This window comes from Myxocyprinus asiaticus, chromosome 6 (assembly GCF_019703515.2).
Source record: "Myxocyprinus asiaticus isolate MX2 ecotype Aquarium Trade chromosome 6, UBuf_Myxa_2, whole genome shotgun sequence".
Classification (NCBI taxonomy): Eukaryota; Metazoa; Chordata; class Actinopteri; order Cypriniformes; family Catostomidae; genus Myxocyprinus; species Myxocyprinus asiaticus.
The window spans coordinates 26,312,371-26,331,954 of record NC_059349.1 but is presented as its reverse complement, the minus strand read 5'-3'; the positions used below and the strand labels follow the sequence as shown (position 1 = coordinate 26,331,954).

The following is a 19,584-nucleotide window of genomic DNA, read 5'->3' as shown; positions in this document are numbered from 1 at the left end:
ATTGGCCCCATTCAGTGTAGTAGTGACCCCCATCTGTGTAGTAAGAAATGCATAGAAACATTCACAGGAAATTGATTGGATTTAACTAACCATGCAATAGTATTTCCTGTATTTAGTTTTGGTTTGTTCGACTATTGTATCGAGTATTGTTGACTGGCATAGAGACCGAGCTAAAACTGCATATCCATGAGGGACGAAACTAAACTTATTTTATACATGAGCAACAAAATGCAATCATATGGCTCTGTTGACAATATTTATTGTGGAATTAGTGTAATGCATCACTGCTCCTCTACTGCCCTCTAGTGATTAGGCCATAAATAACAAGACAGTTAAAACTGTGTCACACGACAAAGTTTAAATTACTTTCTGTTGGCGGATTCCAAAGGAGTTATATCTAAATTTCAACTAAAAACCCAGCACTCTTGCATAATGACCTTTGAGGGTTTCAGAAATGAGGAGAGTCATGTTAACAAGCCCAGTGTCTGTGTATAAACATCATAAGCTGCACTCTGCAGGTAGTGGTTTATGCCAGCCTGTTCCCGTCACCAGAGGCAGCTGACTCTGGGTTCTGCAGGTTTAATGTTTAATCTCTGCTCCAGTTTCCTGCCATAACGCCTCTGAGTCAGTCCTCTTATCTGCATGCCTTTACTTTCTGAAGCCATTTTGACACAGCCATCCTTAATAACAACAAACTGCTCTACAAGGTGAGGATTTTTAAGTGTCATTTTACCACTCTTTTATTCTGGGGTGATGTTTCTTATGTTTTACTGGACAAATGCTTAGGAGATAAAAGTTAAACTTTTTTTCACGTGATAATCCGAACCTGTTGTATATACATACATCATGAGAGTTTATGCCATTACTTGATGCACTTTGAAAGCTAAAACAAAAATGACTTTTGACCATATCAACTTTAACTTTAAATTCGGATACATGTTATATTATTCAGAAATCATATGAATGGTGAATACTTTGAAAACGATTACTTTTAAAGGTAAATGTGTAATTTCTATGACACTACTATCACTGTTTTCAGGTTTCCTGAGCAGATATTCCCACCCCAAACTCATGCTATTGGTTGAGTCAATGGTGCTGTTTCAGGCTGGTTGGGATGCTCAAACAGAGCAATGTTTTTATTGGGCCACAGTGTTTAGGCGTTTGTGGGGAATCAACCTACAAATGGCTTACTTATAGTTGCCACTGCATATTAAGCTAGGGTAAGAGAAAGTATGTAAAGCTGAGTTGTGTCATTTCTGCACCACCGAACGGAACTGCAAAAATAAACATTGTCATTAAGACATCTTTCCAAATACCAAATATTTTCCAGAAAATGTGAAAAAGTGCATACATAAATGCACAAGTTCACGGAACCTTTTCAGTGTGCCTGATATCAACATAAAGTCACACAGATGAGAAGCACACACATCTGAAGGTACCCCACTAAAATAACTGAGAATTCTACTCCAAACGTCATGTTTGCACTTAGATCAAATGTAAATATAATTGGCAGAAATGATACGCCACTTTTTTGCGCTTTCTATTGTTCTTATACTTGTAACAATGTTCAAGCCAAATCTATGCCCTTGCATGCAGTCATGAAATCAGAGACCCTCTCCTCGAAATCCAAACACAACTGGTCAAAAGATACAGTATTTTTGTTTTTATCTGTCAAAATGACAGACAACATTTGGAATTATCCATCAATGTTTCTAAAAATAACAGACCAAATCTATCTCCTTTTTCACTATAAATCCTGCCATTTGCGATCTCCTAGGCGTGATCTCTGTATATTATTACATCTTATTTCCATCAAAAAATCTTTGTTTGTGTTCTGCAGAAAAAAGAGAGCCATGCGAGTCTGAGACAACATAATGTTGAGTAAATGATGATAGAATTATTATTTTTGGGTGAACTATTCCTTTAAGCTGGGATACGAATAAGTATTTTAACAACAAAAAAGTTGTACACTTCAGCTTTAATATTAAAAACATGACATACTCACCTTAAAATTCACCAACATGATGTGAGATTAAAATAAAAAGATCTTTGTATTTTTTTATGTATTAGATTGGGGGATATCCTTCCCTAAGATGACTGTAAACAGCTGCTCTACCTTGATATCTTCACCAGATAAAGCAAAATGAGGGACCTGAGCAGACCGGAGCAATTAAGTTTGGATGATATCTCATTCTCACAAAGTGAAGATCTCAGCAGAGCACATGCCGAGGAAGATCCTTTAGAAATTCAAGCCGATGACAACTCTGAAGACTTAAGCTACTCCCCTAATATACCGAGTGGTTCATCAACCAAGCAGGATGGCAAAAAGGAAACTGAGAAGATGAAAAAAAGTGTCTTGCTGAAATCTTGGACTGGTCTGTTTAAGAACTGGAGAAAGACTGATTCTGAATCAGATTCTCCATCTTCAGGCGGAATACAAATTCTGCCCAATGGGACAAGGTGTAGTCCTCCTGTCACCCCATTGCAGGACAGAAAACATTGGGAAAATAAGGAGACAAATTCTGGTGATCTTAAGCCAAACTTCCCTCCTTCAATGGGGTACATGTATGACACTCTTGCTGAATCAGAACTGACCAGTATCCACCCAGCAGAGTACTATGCTGAGAAAGTGGAGGTGTACAAGTTAAAGTATTCCTATCTGAAGTCGTGGCCTGGTCTCTTAAGACTGCTTGCTGGCCTTGAACTTCTTTTTGGGGGAATGGTTTTTGCCTGTGTATGCGCCTATGTTCAGAGAGACAGTGAATGGTCTAATTTTTACAGGCCAAATTATGGACTTGGTGATATGCAAGGATACCGTTATAATGGACCCATGACAGCCTTTGTGTTAGTAATTGTTGGACTTGCGTGGATACTGACCATTGTCCTTTTGGTTTTAGGGCTAACAATGTATTACCGAACTATCTTGCTGGATTCCAAATGGTGGCCACTTACAGAGGCCGTAATGAATCTAGTCATTTCTCTGCTGTACATGTCAGCTGGTATTGTCTATGTGAATGATCTGCATCGTGGTGGGCTTTGCTTCATGACTATCGGCATCAACCCCATCCTGTCTAATCTCTGTCGCGTGGAGGGGGGTCAAATAGCTGGGACAGCGTTTATATTCATCAACATGATTATGTACTTGGTAAGCTTCCTGGTGTGTCTTAGAATGTGGAGGCATGAAGCTGCTCGCTTAGAGAGGGAGGCCATGACAAGCCAGTTAAATGGCCAGGTAAGTGTCCTATTAATAGTTTTTAAATTATTAAATGAATTAGAATGTGCATGTGTTTTATAATTTATAAAGAATTTTACAGATTACAGGATATTTGCTTTACATTTAACGCAGAAGCAAAATTGTACATGTATGTTAACACTAGTTAAATGTGCACTCAGTAACTTTTGTGTTTGTGTCATGTTGGACTTACACTGACAACTAGTGGTTTCGTTAAGTTTATAGTCAATAGTTTTCAGTTTCAGATGCCACTGTAGAAATTTTGTATTCACATTCAGCCATGATTACTTTAACCCATGAATAAAATTAACAGGACGGTTACTGAGATTAAGTGAGTAGTATTCGGCTGGTCATGTGATTCTAACATGGCAGCCCCCATGTACGGATCCTCTCCATTTAGAATAAAACAGCTTTTATAAGGTTACTGATGTGACTGGAGTCTTCATTTTAATATAAGTGGTCATGATTTTATACATATATTGCAAAATTACAATTCATTACTTTAGGAGTTAAACTTTTTTAATGAAGAAAAAATAACTGAAAGTACCTTTAATGCATAAAGTATCATGTTAATTGGCTCAACAACCTTAAAGTAAGGAAATAAATACCTTTTAATCAGAAATGTACATATAATATTGTTTGCTTAATTTGCATTAATGTGTACAATACAAAATATGAATTACAGTTGTGACAAAATATTGGCACCCTTGTTAAATATGAGCAGAGAAGGCTGTGAAAAATGTCTTTTATTGTTTCACCTTTTGAACTTTCATTCAAAATATTCACAAAAAACTATCCTCGAACGGATGTCAAACAATTGCAAACACAACACAAGTTTTATCAACTAACTATTTTTTCCCTCAAATATATGTGTGGCACAATTATTGGCACCCTTGTATTCAGTACTTTGTGCAGCCTCCCTTTGCCAAGATAACAGCTCTGAGTCTTCTCTTATAATGCCTAATGAGGTTGGAGAAATCATGGCAAGGGATCTGAGACCATTCCTCCATACAGAATCTCTCCAGATCCTTCAAATTCAGAGGTCCACGCTGATGGACTCTCCTCTTCAGTTCACCTCACAGGTTTTCTATGGGGTTCAGGTCAAGGGACTGGGATGGCCATAGCAGAATCTTGATGTTGTGGTCAGTGAACCATTTTTGTGTTGATTTTGATGTTTGTTTTGGATCATTGTGCTGCTGGAATATCCAACCACAGCCCATTTTAAGCTTTCTAGCAGAGGCAGTCAGGTTGTGATTTTTTTTATCTGTTGGTATTTGATAGAGTCCATGATGCCATGTATCCGAACAAGATGTCCAGGACCTCTGGCATAAAAACAGCACCACAATGTTAAAGAACCACCACCATATTTAACTGTGTGCATGAGGTACTTTTCCATATCCCATCTCTGGTGTTTGCTGCCAAAAAGCTCTATTTTTGTTTCATCTGACCATAGAACCTGGTCCCATTTGAAGTTCCAGTAGTGTCTAACAAACTGAAGATGCTTGAGTTTGTTTTTGGATGAGAGCAGAGGCTTTTTCTTGAAACCCTCCCTCCAAACAACTTGTTGTGATGTAGGTGACGTGTAGTTTTGGAGACTTTCTGACCCCAAATAATTTCTGCAGTTCTCCAGCTATAATCCTTGGAGAATTTTTGGCCACTCAAACCATCCTCCTAATTGTGCGTAGAGACAATATAGACACATGTCCTCTTCCAGGCCGTTACTTAACATTTCTAGTTGATTTGAACTTCTTAATTATTGCCCTGATGGTGGAAATGAGTATTTTCAATGCTTTAGCAATTTTCTTTTAGTCACTTCCCCTTTTGTGAAGCTCAGCAACCTTTTGCCTCACATCAGAACTTTATTCTTTGGTCTTACCCATTATGATGGATGACTAAGGGAATTTGGCTTCTGTGATACCCCTGAAAATATGAATTTAATATACTTCAGATATATTTGAATCATAAGAATTTCTAGGGGTGCCAATAATTGCGGCAGACATGTTTTGGAGAAAAATATGTATTTAATTATGAGACCCCCCCCCAACCTTCTTTGCTCATATTTACCAAGGGTGCCATTATTTTTGGCCACAAATATATAAGGTGAACATTGTGTGATACATAAAGTGAAAGAATAAATTCATTAAATTTCTTTGGCTTAAAAGTCTGTAAGAGATTTTAGCTCTTTTTAGTATTACTGATGTTGTTTTACTATAATTAGTGGTTTTGTGTAGTGTTCCCTTTGGTAAAGTTGGATCCAGTTCAATGTATGAAATTATTCTTTACGCATGTGAATGTGCAGCTGAAGTGCAGCTTTATCTGCACTTTTTTTTTACCTTTTTAAAATGATTTTCTTTTGAGCCAATTAAATTAGGTAGAAACAATAATATTAAAATTTATTTGAAACAATGTGCTATTAGCTGTTAAATCTTATTCGTGTGAAATACCTTTTTAAGTTTAATGAACTGATTCATTTGTGTATATCTAACAAAGGTTTTCTAGTTAAGCTGACATAAAATAACCATAAGTTGAATTTACTTAAAATGCGTAATGCAAAAATGCTATATATATATATATATATATATATATAAGTAAATCTAACATATCATTTTTTTCAGTGTTGGTTAATGTTTATTTATAAGTATACTATACTGTAGTTAATGTTTGTTTATAATGCATTAACTTTTAATGTTACAATGTGTTACAATTGTAGTATATGTACAAATTAAAATCGGCCAAAATTAATAAATGCTGTGCAATCATTGTTCATTGTTATTTCATGTTAAATACCCGATTTCCCTTTTCAACTGAACCACTGTTTCATTGTTATCAAATTGTAGCTACTACTGTACCATGATGACTTATACACAGAAATAAATGTTTTGTTTCAGTTGCAGCACCAGACCCTGGAATTCACATCCAATACGGGAAGTTCTTCCACTAGATCCAAGAAAATTTCATTTAAAGATGAAATGGATGAAAGCTCTGTGAAGGAGGGCAAGCTTGTCCATGTCTCAGAAATGGCTGAAACACAAGAAATTTTAACTGGAGCTATTCCAATAGGACACATCCCTAAACCCAGAATCATCGCTGATTATATCATGTCAGTATTTATCATAATGTTTTTATGGTTTAAAAAAGCTGAACAAAATATTAAACAAATGTAACTTTTTACAATAGTTGTTTGTATTCAAATGGAATTCAATGTAAAGCTTCAGATGTGGCTGGAAAATAAAGGTTATAAGTAGAATATAAATCGAATATATACAGTAGGTGAAAGAAAAAGAAAAACAATATTAAACTGTGAAATTGTATATTTTATTATTGTTATGGATTTTACAGAAAGTATCCTGAAATTCATACAGTGGAGGACAGAGAGCAATACAAGGCAGTTTTCAATGACCAATATCAGGAGTACAAAGAACTGCACAGAGAGATTACAGCCACCCTAATGAAGTTTCAGTCATTAGACAACATGATGACCCAACTCCTCAAAAACAGGAGCAACCTTGAGGTGAGACATGACATTCATTCTGATGACCTCCCTATTACCTATTTCATTAGACCATTCAAACAACTTTTAAATGAACTTTTAACTTGCAAGTGCAGCTTTTCCCTAAATTTTATCAAAACTATTTTGTGAATGTTTATCCTTCATTAGGAACGTAAGAGAATCAATGGCTTGCTGAAAACATATGAGCAAAAAAAGAATGTAAGTTACCTCTTAAATTAATTTTGTTATAAAATCTATGTGAGACACAAGTAATGAACAGAAGTGATTTACTGTCCTTTATTGTCTTCCTCAAGGATCCCTGCTTTCTGGAGAAGAAGGAACGCTGTGAATATTTGAAAGCAAAACTAAGCCACATTAAGATGAGGATCCACAATTTTGACCAACATTTTACTACAAAGGACAGAACTTACTAAAAACACAACTGATTTGTTTTTTTGTTTTGTTTTTTATTTTTATTAAATTACAAATGTCAAATGACTGGAAATTTAAAAAAAAAACATGGGATAAATCTATTGGCTCAAACTAATATAACGTTGATAATATGTACAGTATATATTTTATATTTTCAGTATTTTAGTAGTTATTCCTATGCCTAAAATTGTAAATATGTAGAGTCAGAGAGAGATAACAATGTTCATATCAAATTTAACAGATGACAAAAATTGCCTACTTTATCTTCCACAAAAACAATACAAAAAGACTGAAGCAAAACAAACTACTTGAAGTACTAATTCAACATACAGACTTGTGGGAAGTACTACAAGTGTTGTAGCTTCAAAGTGCTTTAAACATTAACAGTCATTAACCCAACTTATTTTTCACCTAAACTTTGACCCACGATGAGCCAATAAGACAGAAGTGTCAGTGGCAACGAGTTGGTTTGGTATATAGTTACAGGCCCAGTTCTTCTCGAGTCATCACGGGCAGCTGTCACAGGTTTTCACATTGTCAAAGGATACCTCAAACATTAAACATTACTTGACTGGAAACTATCGAGCTTAGCAAAGCTGGATCAAGAAAAACAAGGACAAGATCAGTGGCTATTATGTTATGGTAAGCTACATCATGTTTTTATGTAACATAATTAAAAATTAAAGGCATTTTAGAATTAAATGGCATCATTGCAAAAGTGTAAACACCGAAAGCCTGCAGTAACTTTGTACGACAACTCATGCCTATATTTAATATTTGTGTGTTTGTTCCAACAGCTGATATCGCAACAATCTTATATAAGCTTTTTCTTATCAGGGAGAAAAGTTGTAAAATTACAGTGATAATTTTTTTTTTTTTTAATCAAATTAAAGAGATCCTGTTTTTTGTATTATGATTCTTAAATAGCTGTCCCTTTGACATGCACACATGAGGCTGTGCTAATCTTACTAGGTTGATCTTCAGCTCTTACATTTTTTATGTAATCTTTTCAAGCTACCACAGCTCACCCTCTTTGGTCCAAAGCCTAATTAACAGAGTACAGTAAGAAAAATATCCCTGTTTGCAGTGTGTCTCCTAACCGCTTTTATTCAGATATGAAGACTGTAAATTCCATGTGGAGGAGGCAACAGAAATTCAAGGAAAAGAGCTTAGAGGAAGTCATGACTGCATCTGCTCATGTTTCTCTGAATAATTCAAAACCAGCTCGTCTGAATTGCAGTAGACTGATAAAGGGAATGATGTTTTGAGCTGTAGAACTCAGTGAGAATGTCTGTGCTATAAAGAGGAATTTAGGTAGAGTGTGTTCCATCTTAATTATACAGCTGGGTCAGACCACTGAGATTGCTCGGGAACAGAAGGCTAAATATCGAGGCTGAAGCATTATCAGATGGATCATTAGAAGTCAAAGGGATAGTTCTCCCAAAAATGATTCATTTACTCACCCTCATGCCATCCCAGATGTGTAAGAATTTCTTTCTTCTGCTGAACACAAAGATTTTTTGAAGAATATTCAGCTCTGTAGGTCTATACAACACAAGTGAATGGTGGCCAGAAATTTGAAAGTCCAAAAAGCATATAAAGGCAGCATAAAAGTAATCTGGAAGACTCCAGTGGTTAAATCTATATCTTCAGAAGCGAAATGGTACATTTGGGTGAGAAACAGATCCTTTTTACTATAAATTTTCCTCCCTGCACAGTAGGTGGTGATATGCACAAAGAATGTGAATTACCAGAAACGAAAGAAGAAGAATGTAGAAGTGAAAGTGTAGATTTATAGTAAAAAAGGACTTAAATATGGATCTGTTTCTCACCCACACCTATCATATCGCTTCTGAAGATATGGATTAAACCACTGGAGTCATATGGATTACTTTAATGCTGCCTTTATGTGCTTCTTGGACCTTCAAAGTTTTGGTCACCATCCACTTGCATTGTACGGACCTACAGAGCTGAGATATTCTTCTAAAAACCTTCGCTTGTGTTCAGCAGAAGAAAGTTTGACATACACTCTCTCTTTATGGGCTCATAAACCTCTTCTCTCATGCACAGACCATTCTTGAGAAAATATTTTTACAAGAGAATGATGTTTGTTTTGACAGCCTCCACAAAGGACAAGCAGGTCTTTGTTGGACAAAGAGGTGTTACGTTTCTGATGAAAAGACCAGCATAGCTAGTCACCAGCTAAAGTAGTGCTTTTGATGCTGGTGTCCCCAAGCCCACTAATCTTCTTAACTATCATAAAAACGTATTAATTTTTTTAATCCAAAATGACTTGCATTGCATTCAATTTATAAATTTCATCAGTATGTCTATTCCCTGGAAATCAAACCCATTGCCTTGGCTTTGTCGGTGCCATGCTGCACCAGTTGAGCCGTTACAATTAGATGGTTAAAATGAACTTAGACTCGTGGCAAATTTCATCTATAATTTAATCTTTTTTTTTCAGAGTCTCAGATGAATCATGTATGAAACACATCAGTATGACAGCCCACCTCAGTACAGTCCTCACTACATCGCCCCATCAAACATCTACACGTCCAGAACTTTCTACACTCCGAGGAGCGAGTATGGCTTATCCTCAGCAGTGCCTGATACTCCTCAAATGCAGGGAAGCCCTCAGCATTTCCACAGATGGTTCTCACCTCCTGGCATCATGAAAACTATGGAGGGATTGACTGCACTGCTGTGTTTTGTTATTTTCGCCTGTGTTGCTTCTACTCTAGTTTGGGATATGCATGGCTACGAGGCCAGCATCGGGGCTTACGTAGGTGGCTCTGGGGGCTTTGGCATTGGCGCGGGCATTGGGTCAGGATACTATGGGGGAACTTACGGCTATCAAGGCTCATACATGACACCATACTCTGCAAAGTCAGCCATGATCTCAATGGCAGCCATTAATTTTGTTGTGTCTTTGGCCATCCTAGTGGTTAGTTTCTCTAAGATAAGGTGCGTGCGTGGAAAAACATTTTACTTGACAGTTTTAGTGGTGGATGTGGTTCTAGCTATTCTTCAGTGTATTATAGACATCATATTTGTGATTGGGGTGAATCCCACAGCCCAGAGTTCACAAAGCATTCTGTACAATCCGATCTTGATGATGTGTCAGACCTCATTTGGGACATCAAGCATCAGTGCTGGAGCAGGCACAGGGTTCCCTGGTGCATATCCTTTGTTTAATCAATATCTGTATCACTACTGCTTTATGGATCCTGAAGAGGTCAGTGTCTAAAGAATTTAGTATCTGAAAGAATCTAATTAGGCAGCACTTTATAATACAGTAAGGTTCTATATGTTAATGTTTTGTAATGGATTAGGTATCAATGAATAATTATTAGTAACAGCTTTTATTAATCTTTGTTAATGTTAATGTGTATATATAATATACTATAGGCTTGGGATCTATGCCTTTTTCATGCATAGATAATCTGAAGATTTCACGATGATTATAGATATATATTGGGATTTTTTTCAGATATAAATAGTGCTGCTCATTGCACAATAGTCTTTTTTTAATTAATTTTTTTAATTGGAATGCCCAGTTCCCAATGTGCTCTAAGTCCTCATGGTGGAGGACGAATCTCAGTTGCCTCCGCATCTGAGACTGTCAGCCCGTGCATCTTATCACGTGGCTTGTTGACCGTGTTACCACAGAGACATAGCGCGTGTGGAGGCTTCACGCTATTCTCCGCGGTATCCACGCACAACTCGCCACGCGCCCCACCGAGAGCGAACCACATTATAGTGACCACGAGGAGGTTACCCCATGTGACTCTACCCTCCCTAGCAACCAGGCCAATTTGGTTGCTTAGGAGACCTGGCTGAAGTCACTCAGCACGCCCTGGATTCGAACTCACGAACTCCAGGGGTGGTAGTCAGCTACTCAGGCCCCCTTTGCACAACATTCTTTGTCTTTTCAAACATATTTCAACACAACTTTGGTAAAGTGTGAGCGGCAGGGTAAATTAAAGGGGGTCGCACACTGGACGCATTTAGCGGACAACAAAATCAACACAATTATTTTCTATGAAAGTACGCACAAACCTCCAACGCTCAAAATCTAATTCTGCAGTGCCAGGGAGCGTAACTCGCATAGTTTTCCATTAAATTCGACCCAAATCATTGTCAAAGGACAAAGATTATTTACTACTTCACTGGATGATATATTGTGTATATGCACCTTTCATATAGCCTAAACAATGTGTTTTCAGTTACAAGTATGTCTTTTTGTGGTTTGACAGCTTGAATGAAAGACCTATTCAAGGCTACATACAGCGAAATTGCATAATAAATGTAACCGTTCAGTTTGCGCAGTTACACCAGTTTCATACACTAACCTGCAAACTCATCAATGCCACTTTGTTCATTCTTCAAGTACAAAAACCTTTGGAACTTTGGACTGGCATCTGCTGATCCATTTCAGCTCATCCTGTGTGTGTGTGTGTGTGTGTGTGTGTGTGTGATACCTGTATCTTTACTACCCACGGCTGGCTTCAGTAAATGTTAAAACACCCTCTTGTGGTCTCCCAATGCTATTATGCCAGACAGCTAAACAGAAGGCCAACTGAGTGAGTTGGAAAGCATGCAAATTAGGCTTCTAATTTAAATGTCAGCTAATTTTAATATAACGATGCCTTAAAAATATATCGATAAAATAACGTGCCGATCAATATTCTGTATATCGATATTTTATTAAATCCCTAATAATATACTATTGTTCATTGTTAATGTTAGTTCATAATACATTAACTGATGTTAATGTCTACAACTTTTATTGTTAAAGATGTATCAGTATATATAAATTAACATTAAAAAAGTTTGATAAATGCTGTAAAAGTATTGTTCATTGTTAGTTCACGTTATCTATTGTGCTAAAATAACCATATTGTAACCTTTTACGAACAATTCTAAATTTTTACTTGTCACTGTTCTGTACCTGTAGCTTCACTGGAACATAAATCTTCTTTATAACTGTTTTGTTTTTTTTGTTTTTTCCTCTACTTTTAGGCTGTGGCACTGGTTTGTGGGCTGTTTGTCATGATTGCTCTGGTTGTTGCAGCCTATTTTGCCTATAAGACTCGAAGCAAAATATGGCGTCATGGTAAACCTAATATCTACTGGGAGGAACCACCTGTTCTCAGAACAGATAGAAGCCAGAATTCACAAGACTGGGTGAGTTCATACATGAATCATTTAGATCTTTGGTATGAACATCCAGTTTTTCTGATATGTTTTTCATGCAGCATTTTACATTTAAATATTTATAGCTGATAAAATATGTAGAACACCACAAGTCCTTTAATTAGAATGATTAGTATAATAGAAATAAGAATTGGGTCAAGGCTGGTCCAGAGGATTTTGGATTCTAAAGTGTTTTATTTGTAGGATAGCAAACCACAATCTGATACAAACTATTCTAACCTAACTCAAACATGTAATAGGAAATTAATCTAAGGTATATAATGCATCTGGAATGCTTTGTTTTTAAACATTCTGTGAAGGATTGTATTTTCAATTTCCTATATATACTAGCCTATATCAGCATACTTTATTGTTAAATGTGGTGTGCTTTACAGTGCTAATATGATAATATAGGAAACTTCTATATTTGTGATATTTTTTCCTCCTGTGGTAATATGATTTGAAGAGATGTAATGCATGTTCTTCAGCACACCCAGTTTCACTCTGATTATTCATTAACTAGTAAAGTAGTTGCAAGTGTCTAAAGGTACAAGGTTGAAACTTTCAAGTGGGCAGACAACACATGGGCAGGTTTTGATAAACTTTTACCAAATGAATGCTCAATGAATTTGAACTGCGGGCCTCATTTAAATTTTAGTGCTCTAATAATAGTGTAAAATCTAGTGTAGCCTACTCATGCGATAAGCAAACACCAGTGCAGTACAATGAAATCAGTGATATGATTTGAATCGGTTTTGTGTCAGTTAATGAGTAGGCTACTTAATAAAGGTGAGTAAGAAATCAGACAGTCCTGCTTGACAGTCACATTAAACTGAATACCAATCACAATATAGTTGATACATGCCATTCATTCCCTCTTGTTTTTTAACATATAGGTGACAGCTTGGATAGTAAGTGGCTGAAATTTTAACTTCTTTCTAATAGGCTTCTACATGTTACAAGGAGTAAGCAATAGCATCTGGTGTAATTATCAGATATAAATACATAGTTGCATCCTAATCATTGGACCCACTTTACATTAGGTGTCTTTAACTACTATGTTCTTAAGCATTTGATACAATGTACTTATTATGTACATACGTGTTGTTGCATTGTCCTTACATTACAAGTACCTGCATTTAATTGCATCTGTAGTAACACTGTTAACCCTTAACAGTGTTACCCCTAATCCTAAACCTAACTCTACTCTAACCTCAGTAGCAGCAAATGTGAATCTTGTGTGCATTTTGCAGAACAACATATATTATAGTTACACAATAAGTAAATCGTATTGTATTAAAATGAATGTTAGTACATAGTAGTTAAAGATACCTAATATAAAGTGGGACCAATCATTTTCATACAGAGACACAACACATCAATTAAAAAACCCAGATTTATTTATTTAGGCTAAAAGACACTATCCTAGAGATTGCCTACACACCATCTACTCATAATCAGTGAAGCTCATATTATTCGGTTCATGGTGAGGTTAGATTACTCTCCAAACTGGGTCATTTCAGAGTTCTTGGAAATTAACATGTTGTTTGTCAGCAGCACATTGTTGTCTAGACAATACACTCTGGTATTTTTGAACAGGCAGTGTCATGTGCAGCTCTTATCAAGTGTGTTTCCTGAAAGCTGAAATAATTACGCTTTGTAAGAGGAAATTGTGCATGTGCAGGGTGGGATAATTGTGGTGTGATGGATTTACAATGTCTTGGTTAATTGTGTGATGCAAAGCTAAGTGGTCTCTTAAGGTTTTAAGATACAGTATTGTTTAGAGATTTTTGTGATGGTATCTCTGATTGTTCTCTGGACTTGTTTCCCACCAGTAAGCGAGGTGTTTCTTTAGATAGCAAAAAAATCTTGTCTTGTTTTCTTGTATAAATATCTAAACATCTTTAAAAAAAAAAAAAAAAAGATGAAGCAAAATGATGAGATATTAAGTTTTGCTTTCATAGAAATATAAAAAATGACAATGGAGTAAGAAAACAAATTCTTGCCCTCGTTGGCAAAACATTTTTTTTTTCTCCACTAAATTTTATTAGATTTTGCTGAAAATATCTTATGCTCATTTTGCTTCTCAAGTGAAAGTATCTATTTATGGAAAAAAGCTAAATAAGAATATAAATTTTTGCAGTGTTGTCGCTTGGGTCATTTAAAAGTAGTCTTAGTACCTGATCCAAATAAATTTAATACCTGTTGTTCTGTGGTTCTTTGGCTCTGTTAACACATGTGCATGGTCTGTTCCAGAGAAGCACTCAATACACCCCCACGGTGGTTTTATCAGAGAAGGCTCCCCCTAATCTTAAAGCAGATAACAGCTTCACCTCCTACACTGAGGGAACAGTGAGCATCTACAGCGAAGTAGCGTACAAAGACAATGTGTGAGTGCTGTGTCCTTTCTGACAATGTCCGGGACAAGAAATTCAAATGCTCACTCTTCTTTTTATGGGATTTTGTTTTTAAGATATTCTGAGAATGTGAACAGTTGCTCACTGAAACCATTGTACTGCAATCAATGGATGAGCTCTAGCCCTGTGGAGGAAATTGAAGTGCAGAGCATCTCGGTACAGGAAAAGCTGGACATCTGTGAGGTTGAGGATGTTCTCTGTGAGACAGGGTACACCACTGGTGGAAAATCAGACAATGAATTAGACAGGCATCAAATGGAGGAGTACGTTTCCAATGTATTCTTCTTTAAATAAAATTCTTTAAGATGCACCCTGTTGTGCTGGTCAGAAAGAGCTAATTCTGTTGAGACTTCTTGAGTTTACACTATATGGCCAAAAGTATGAGGACACCCAAACCCAACACCCATATGTGCTTGATGAACATTTAAAAAAACATATATATTAATAGGAAGCTGTTCCTAAATTTGCTGCATTAACAGCTTCCACTCTTCTTTGAAGTTTCCACTAAATGTTGGAACATAGTTGTTGAGATTTGCTCCCATTCAGACACAAGAACATAACTGAGGTCAGGCACGAATGTTGGCGATAGGGTCAGGCTCACAGTTGGCATTCCAGTTCATCCCAAAAGTATTCAATAGGATTAAGATCAGGGCTTTGTGCAGGCCAGTCAAGTTCTTTCACACTAAACCATTTCTATTTGGACATCACTTTGTGTCTACATCCTTTTAGCCAAGTAGTGTATTTGTCTGACTGTCTAATACACTGGCAAGAAAAAGTATGTGAACCCTTTTAAATTAGCTGGTTTTCTGCAAACATTTTTTATAAAATGTGATCTCATCTTCACCAAAGTCACAAGTATAGACACACATAATGTGCTTAAGCTAACAACACACAAATAATTATAATCTTTCATGTATTTATTGAACACTTCCCATTAAACATTCACAGTGCTGTGGAAAAGGAAGGTGAACCCTTGGATATAATAACTGGTCGATCCTCTGGCAGCAGCAACCTCAACCAAGCGTTTCTGGTAGATGTGGATTAGACCTGCACACCATTCAAAAGGAATTTTTGACCATTCTTCCTTACAGAACTGCTTCAGCTCAGCCATATTCTTAGGATGACTGGTGTGAACGGCTCTCGAGGTTATTCTAATGCATCTCTATTGGGATAAGGTCTGGACTCTGACTGGGCCACTCCAAAAGGTGGATTTTCTTTTTTTGAAGCCATTCTGTCATGGATTTACTTCGATGTTTTGGGTCATTCTCCTGCTGCATCACCCAACTTCTACTGAGCTTCAGCTGGCACACACCCACCCTGATATTATCCTGTAGGATATCTTGATAAACTTGGGAATTAATTTTTCCTTCGATGATTGCTAGTGGTCCAGCAAAGCAGCCCCAAATCATTATGTTTTCATGTTGGTAAAATGGTAATGCCCTTTTTATGCCATACGTAGTGCTGCGTGCTCTTCCCAGACAATTGAACCTTAGTTTCATCTGTCCATAAAACATTTTCCCTGTAGCACTGTGGAGTGTCAAGGTGGTCTTTGGCAAACTTCAGGTGCGTAGCAATGTTTTTGTTGGAAAGCAGCGGCTTCCTTCATTTACCATGTAATAGACTCATGAACAGAGATGTTGACCAGTTCCAATCATTCCTTCAAGTCTTTAGCTGTCACTCTTCTTTTTTACCTCATTGATCATTCTGCGGTGTGCCCTTTGAGTCATCTTTGCTGTACGGACAGTTCTAGGGAGAGTAGCCACAGTTCTAAATCGTCTCCATTTATAGACAGTTTGTCTAACTGTGGACAGATGAATATCTATGCTCTTCGAGATAACTTTGTAACCCTTTCCAGCTTTATGCAAAGCAACAATTCTTGATCTTAGGTCTCCAGACATCTCTTTTGCGAGGCATGGTCCACGTCAGCAGATGTTTCTTGTGAATAGCAAACTCAAAATATCTGAGTGCTTTTTTTATAAGTCAGATTAGCTCTAACCCACACCTTCAATCTCATTTCATTAATTGGATACCAGGTTTGCCGACTCCTGCCTAATTACCTTTTGTTGACATCATTAGCCTAGGGGTGCACATACTTTTTCCAGCCTACACTGTTAATGTTTGAATGTTGTATTCAGTATGTTCAAGAACAATACAAAACTTTGTGTTATTAGTTAAAACAGATTGTTTTTGTTCATTATTGTAACTTAGATGATCAACCCAGATTTTAAGACACATTTATCCAGTACATAAATGCAGATAATTCCAAAGGGTTCACATATTTTTCTTGTCACTGTAACTACAGTTGAAGTCAGAAGTTTACATACACTTAGGTTGAAGTCATTAAAACTCATTTTTTAACCACTCCACAGATTTAATATTAGCAAACTATAGTTTTGGCAAGTCGTTTAGGACATCTACTTTGTGCATGGCATGAGTAATTTTTCCAACAATTGTTTACAGACAGATTGTTTCACTTTTTATTGACTATATCACAATTCCAGTGGGTCAGAAGTTTACATACACTAAGTTAACTGTGCCTTTAAGCAGCTTGGAAAATTCCAGAAAATGATGTCAAGCCTTTAGGCAATTATCCAATTAGCTTCTGATAGGCTATTTGGAGTCAATTGGAGGTGTGCCTGTGGATGTATTTTAAGGCCTACCTTCAAACTCAGTGCCTCTTTGCTTGACATTATGGGAAAATCAAAAGAAGTCAGCCAAGATCTCAGAAAAAAAATTGAGGACCTCCACAAGTCTGGTTCATCCTTGGGAGCAATTTCCAAATGCCTGAAGGTACCACGTTCATCTGTACAAACAATAGTACGCAAGTATAAACACCATGGGACCACGCAGCCATCATACCGCTCAGTCTCCTAGAGATGAACGTAGTTTGGTGCGAAAAGTGCAAATCAATCCTAGAACAACAGCAAGGGGCCTTGTGAAGAAGCGGGAGAAAACAGGTGACAAGTATCTATATCCACAGTAAAATGAGTCCTATATCGACATAACCTGAAAGGCTGCTTGGGAAGGAAGAAGCCTCTGCTCCAAAACCACCATAAAAAGACTACAGTTTGCAAGTGCACATGGGGACAAAGATCTTACTTTTTGGAGTAATGTCCTCTGGTCTGTTTAAACAAAAATTTTACTGTTTGGCCATAATGACCATCAATATATTTGGAGGAAAAAGGGTGAGGCTTGCAAGCTGAACACCATCCCAACCGTGAAGCATGGGGGTAGCAGCAACATGTTGTTGGTGTGCTTTGCTGCAGGAGGGACTGGGGCACTTCACAAAATAGATGGCATAATGAGGAAGGAAAATTATGTGGATATATTAAAGCAACATCTCAAGACATCAGCCAGGAAGTTAAAGCTCGATCACAAATGGGTCTTCCAAATGGACAATGACCCCAAACATACCTCCAAAGTTGTGGCAAAATGGCTTAAGGCATCAAAGTCAAGGTATTGGAGTGGCCATCACAAAGCCCTGACTTCAGTCTGATAGGAAATTTGTGGGCAGAACTGTAAAAGCATGTGTGAGCAAGGAGGCCTAGAATCCTGACTCATTTTCACCAGTTCTGTCTGGAGGAATGGGCCAAAATTCCAGCAACTTATTGTGAGAAACTTGTGGAAGGCTACCCAAAACGTTTGACCCAAGTTAAACAATTTGAAGGCAATGCTACCAAATACTAACAAAGTGTATGTAAACTTCTGACCCATTGGGAATGTGATGAAAGAAATAAAAGCTGAAATAAAACATTCTCTCTATTATTATTCTGACATTTTACATTCTTAAAATAAAGTAGTGATCCTAACTGACCTAAGACAGGGAATATTTTCTACGATTAAATGTGAGGAATTGTGAAAAACTGAGTTTAAATGTATTTGGCTAAGGTGTATGTAAACTCGACTTCAACTGCAAATACTAGAAGCCATTTTTTGCAAGATACTTAGTGATTTTTTTTCTGCCATAGCTCTTATTCAGAAATTAAAACAGATGAACAACGCAGTCAGTACAAGAAACAATTTGATGTTACTCTTGCTGTATACAAGAATGTCTGTGCAGAAATGGATGATATCTGTGACCAAATAAATGAACTGAGTCGAGAGCTGGACACCCTGCATGAGGAGTCCCCTAAGTTCCAGGTAGGCAGCAAGATCCTGGCATAGAGTAGATTAAGAAGTCTATATGACAGTATTTCATATGAAATCTCAACACGGCCCATTAATACATATTCTCTGTATTACAGGCTGTAGCTGAGGAATATAATCGACTCAAAGATCTGAAACGGGTAAGTAAATATAATTTCCATTACAGATGGATTTTTGTCTATCAGAATTGTGAGCTAGTGGTCAATTTTTGTCACTTTCAATGTGTCATTTAATAATTTTTGTTTTTGGATCACTAATGTGCTCATTTCCCTGCTCTAGTCTCCCGAATACAAGACCAAGAAGCACCAATGTAAGAAAATGAGGCAAGAACTGTTTCATATCAAGCAGTTGGTCAAAATTTATGACAAAGGCCTCACAAGGAGAGAGAATGCTTATGCTGCTGATCATCAGGATTTCTTTGTCTAAAACTTATACTTCACTGTTTCAGAAGACAATAGACACTAATATGTTCAAAGTAATGGTACAGATGACTTCTTAAATGACTCCTCTTTCTATAATAGTGCTTAATAAGTTGTGTCTGTAAAGTTGCCACAGGTTTTGTAAATATTGTAATCATCCTATGAAATGGAAACTGGTTGTCCTTGCAATTTAAAGACTCTTAAAACAAACAAATGCATTTTTTCCCCTTTGTAAATTGATAGGGACTG

The 19,584-nt window shown here is 36.9% G+C and overlaps 1 protein-coding gene across 1 annotated transcript; it reads left to right on the top strand.

Annotated features, from left to right (window-relative positions):
- Positions 1-677: 677 nt before the first annotated feature.
- LOC127442261 (uncharacterized) lies at positions 678-19,549 on the top strand. Its single transcript, XM_051700142.1, is given in 13 exon segments — positions 678-707; positions 2,071-3,232; positions 6,121-6,332; positions 6,572-6,743; positions 6,891-6,941; positions 7,037-7,171; positions 9,655-10,392; positions 12,180-12,344; positions 14,610-14,743; positions 14,827-15,033; positions 18,739-18,910; positions 19,015-19,056; positions 19,196-19,549. Coding segments are annotated over 12 exon segments (3,264 nt in total). The 5' UTR covers positions 678-707; positions 2,071-2,143; the 3' UTR covers positions 19,343-19,549.
- The last annotated feature ends 35 nt before the right edge of the window (positions 19,550-19,584 follow it).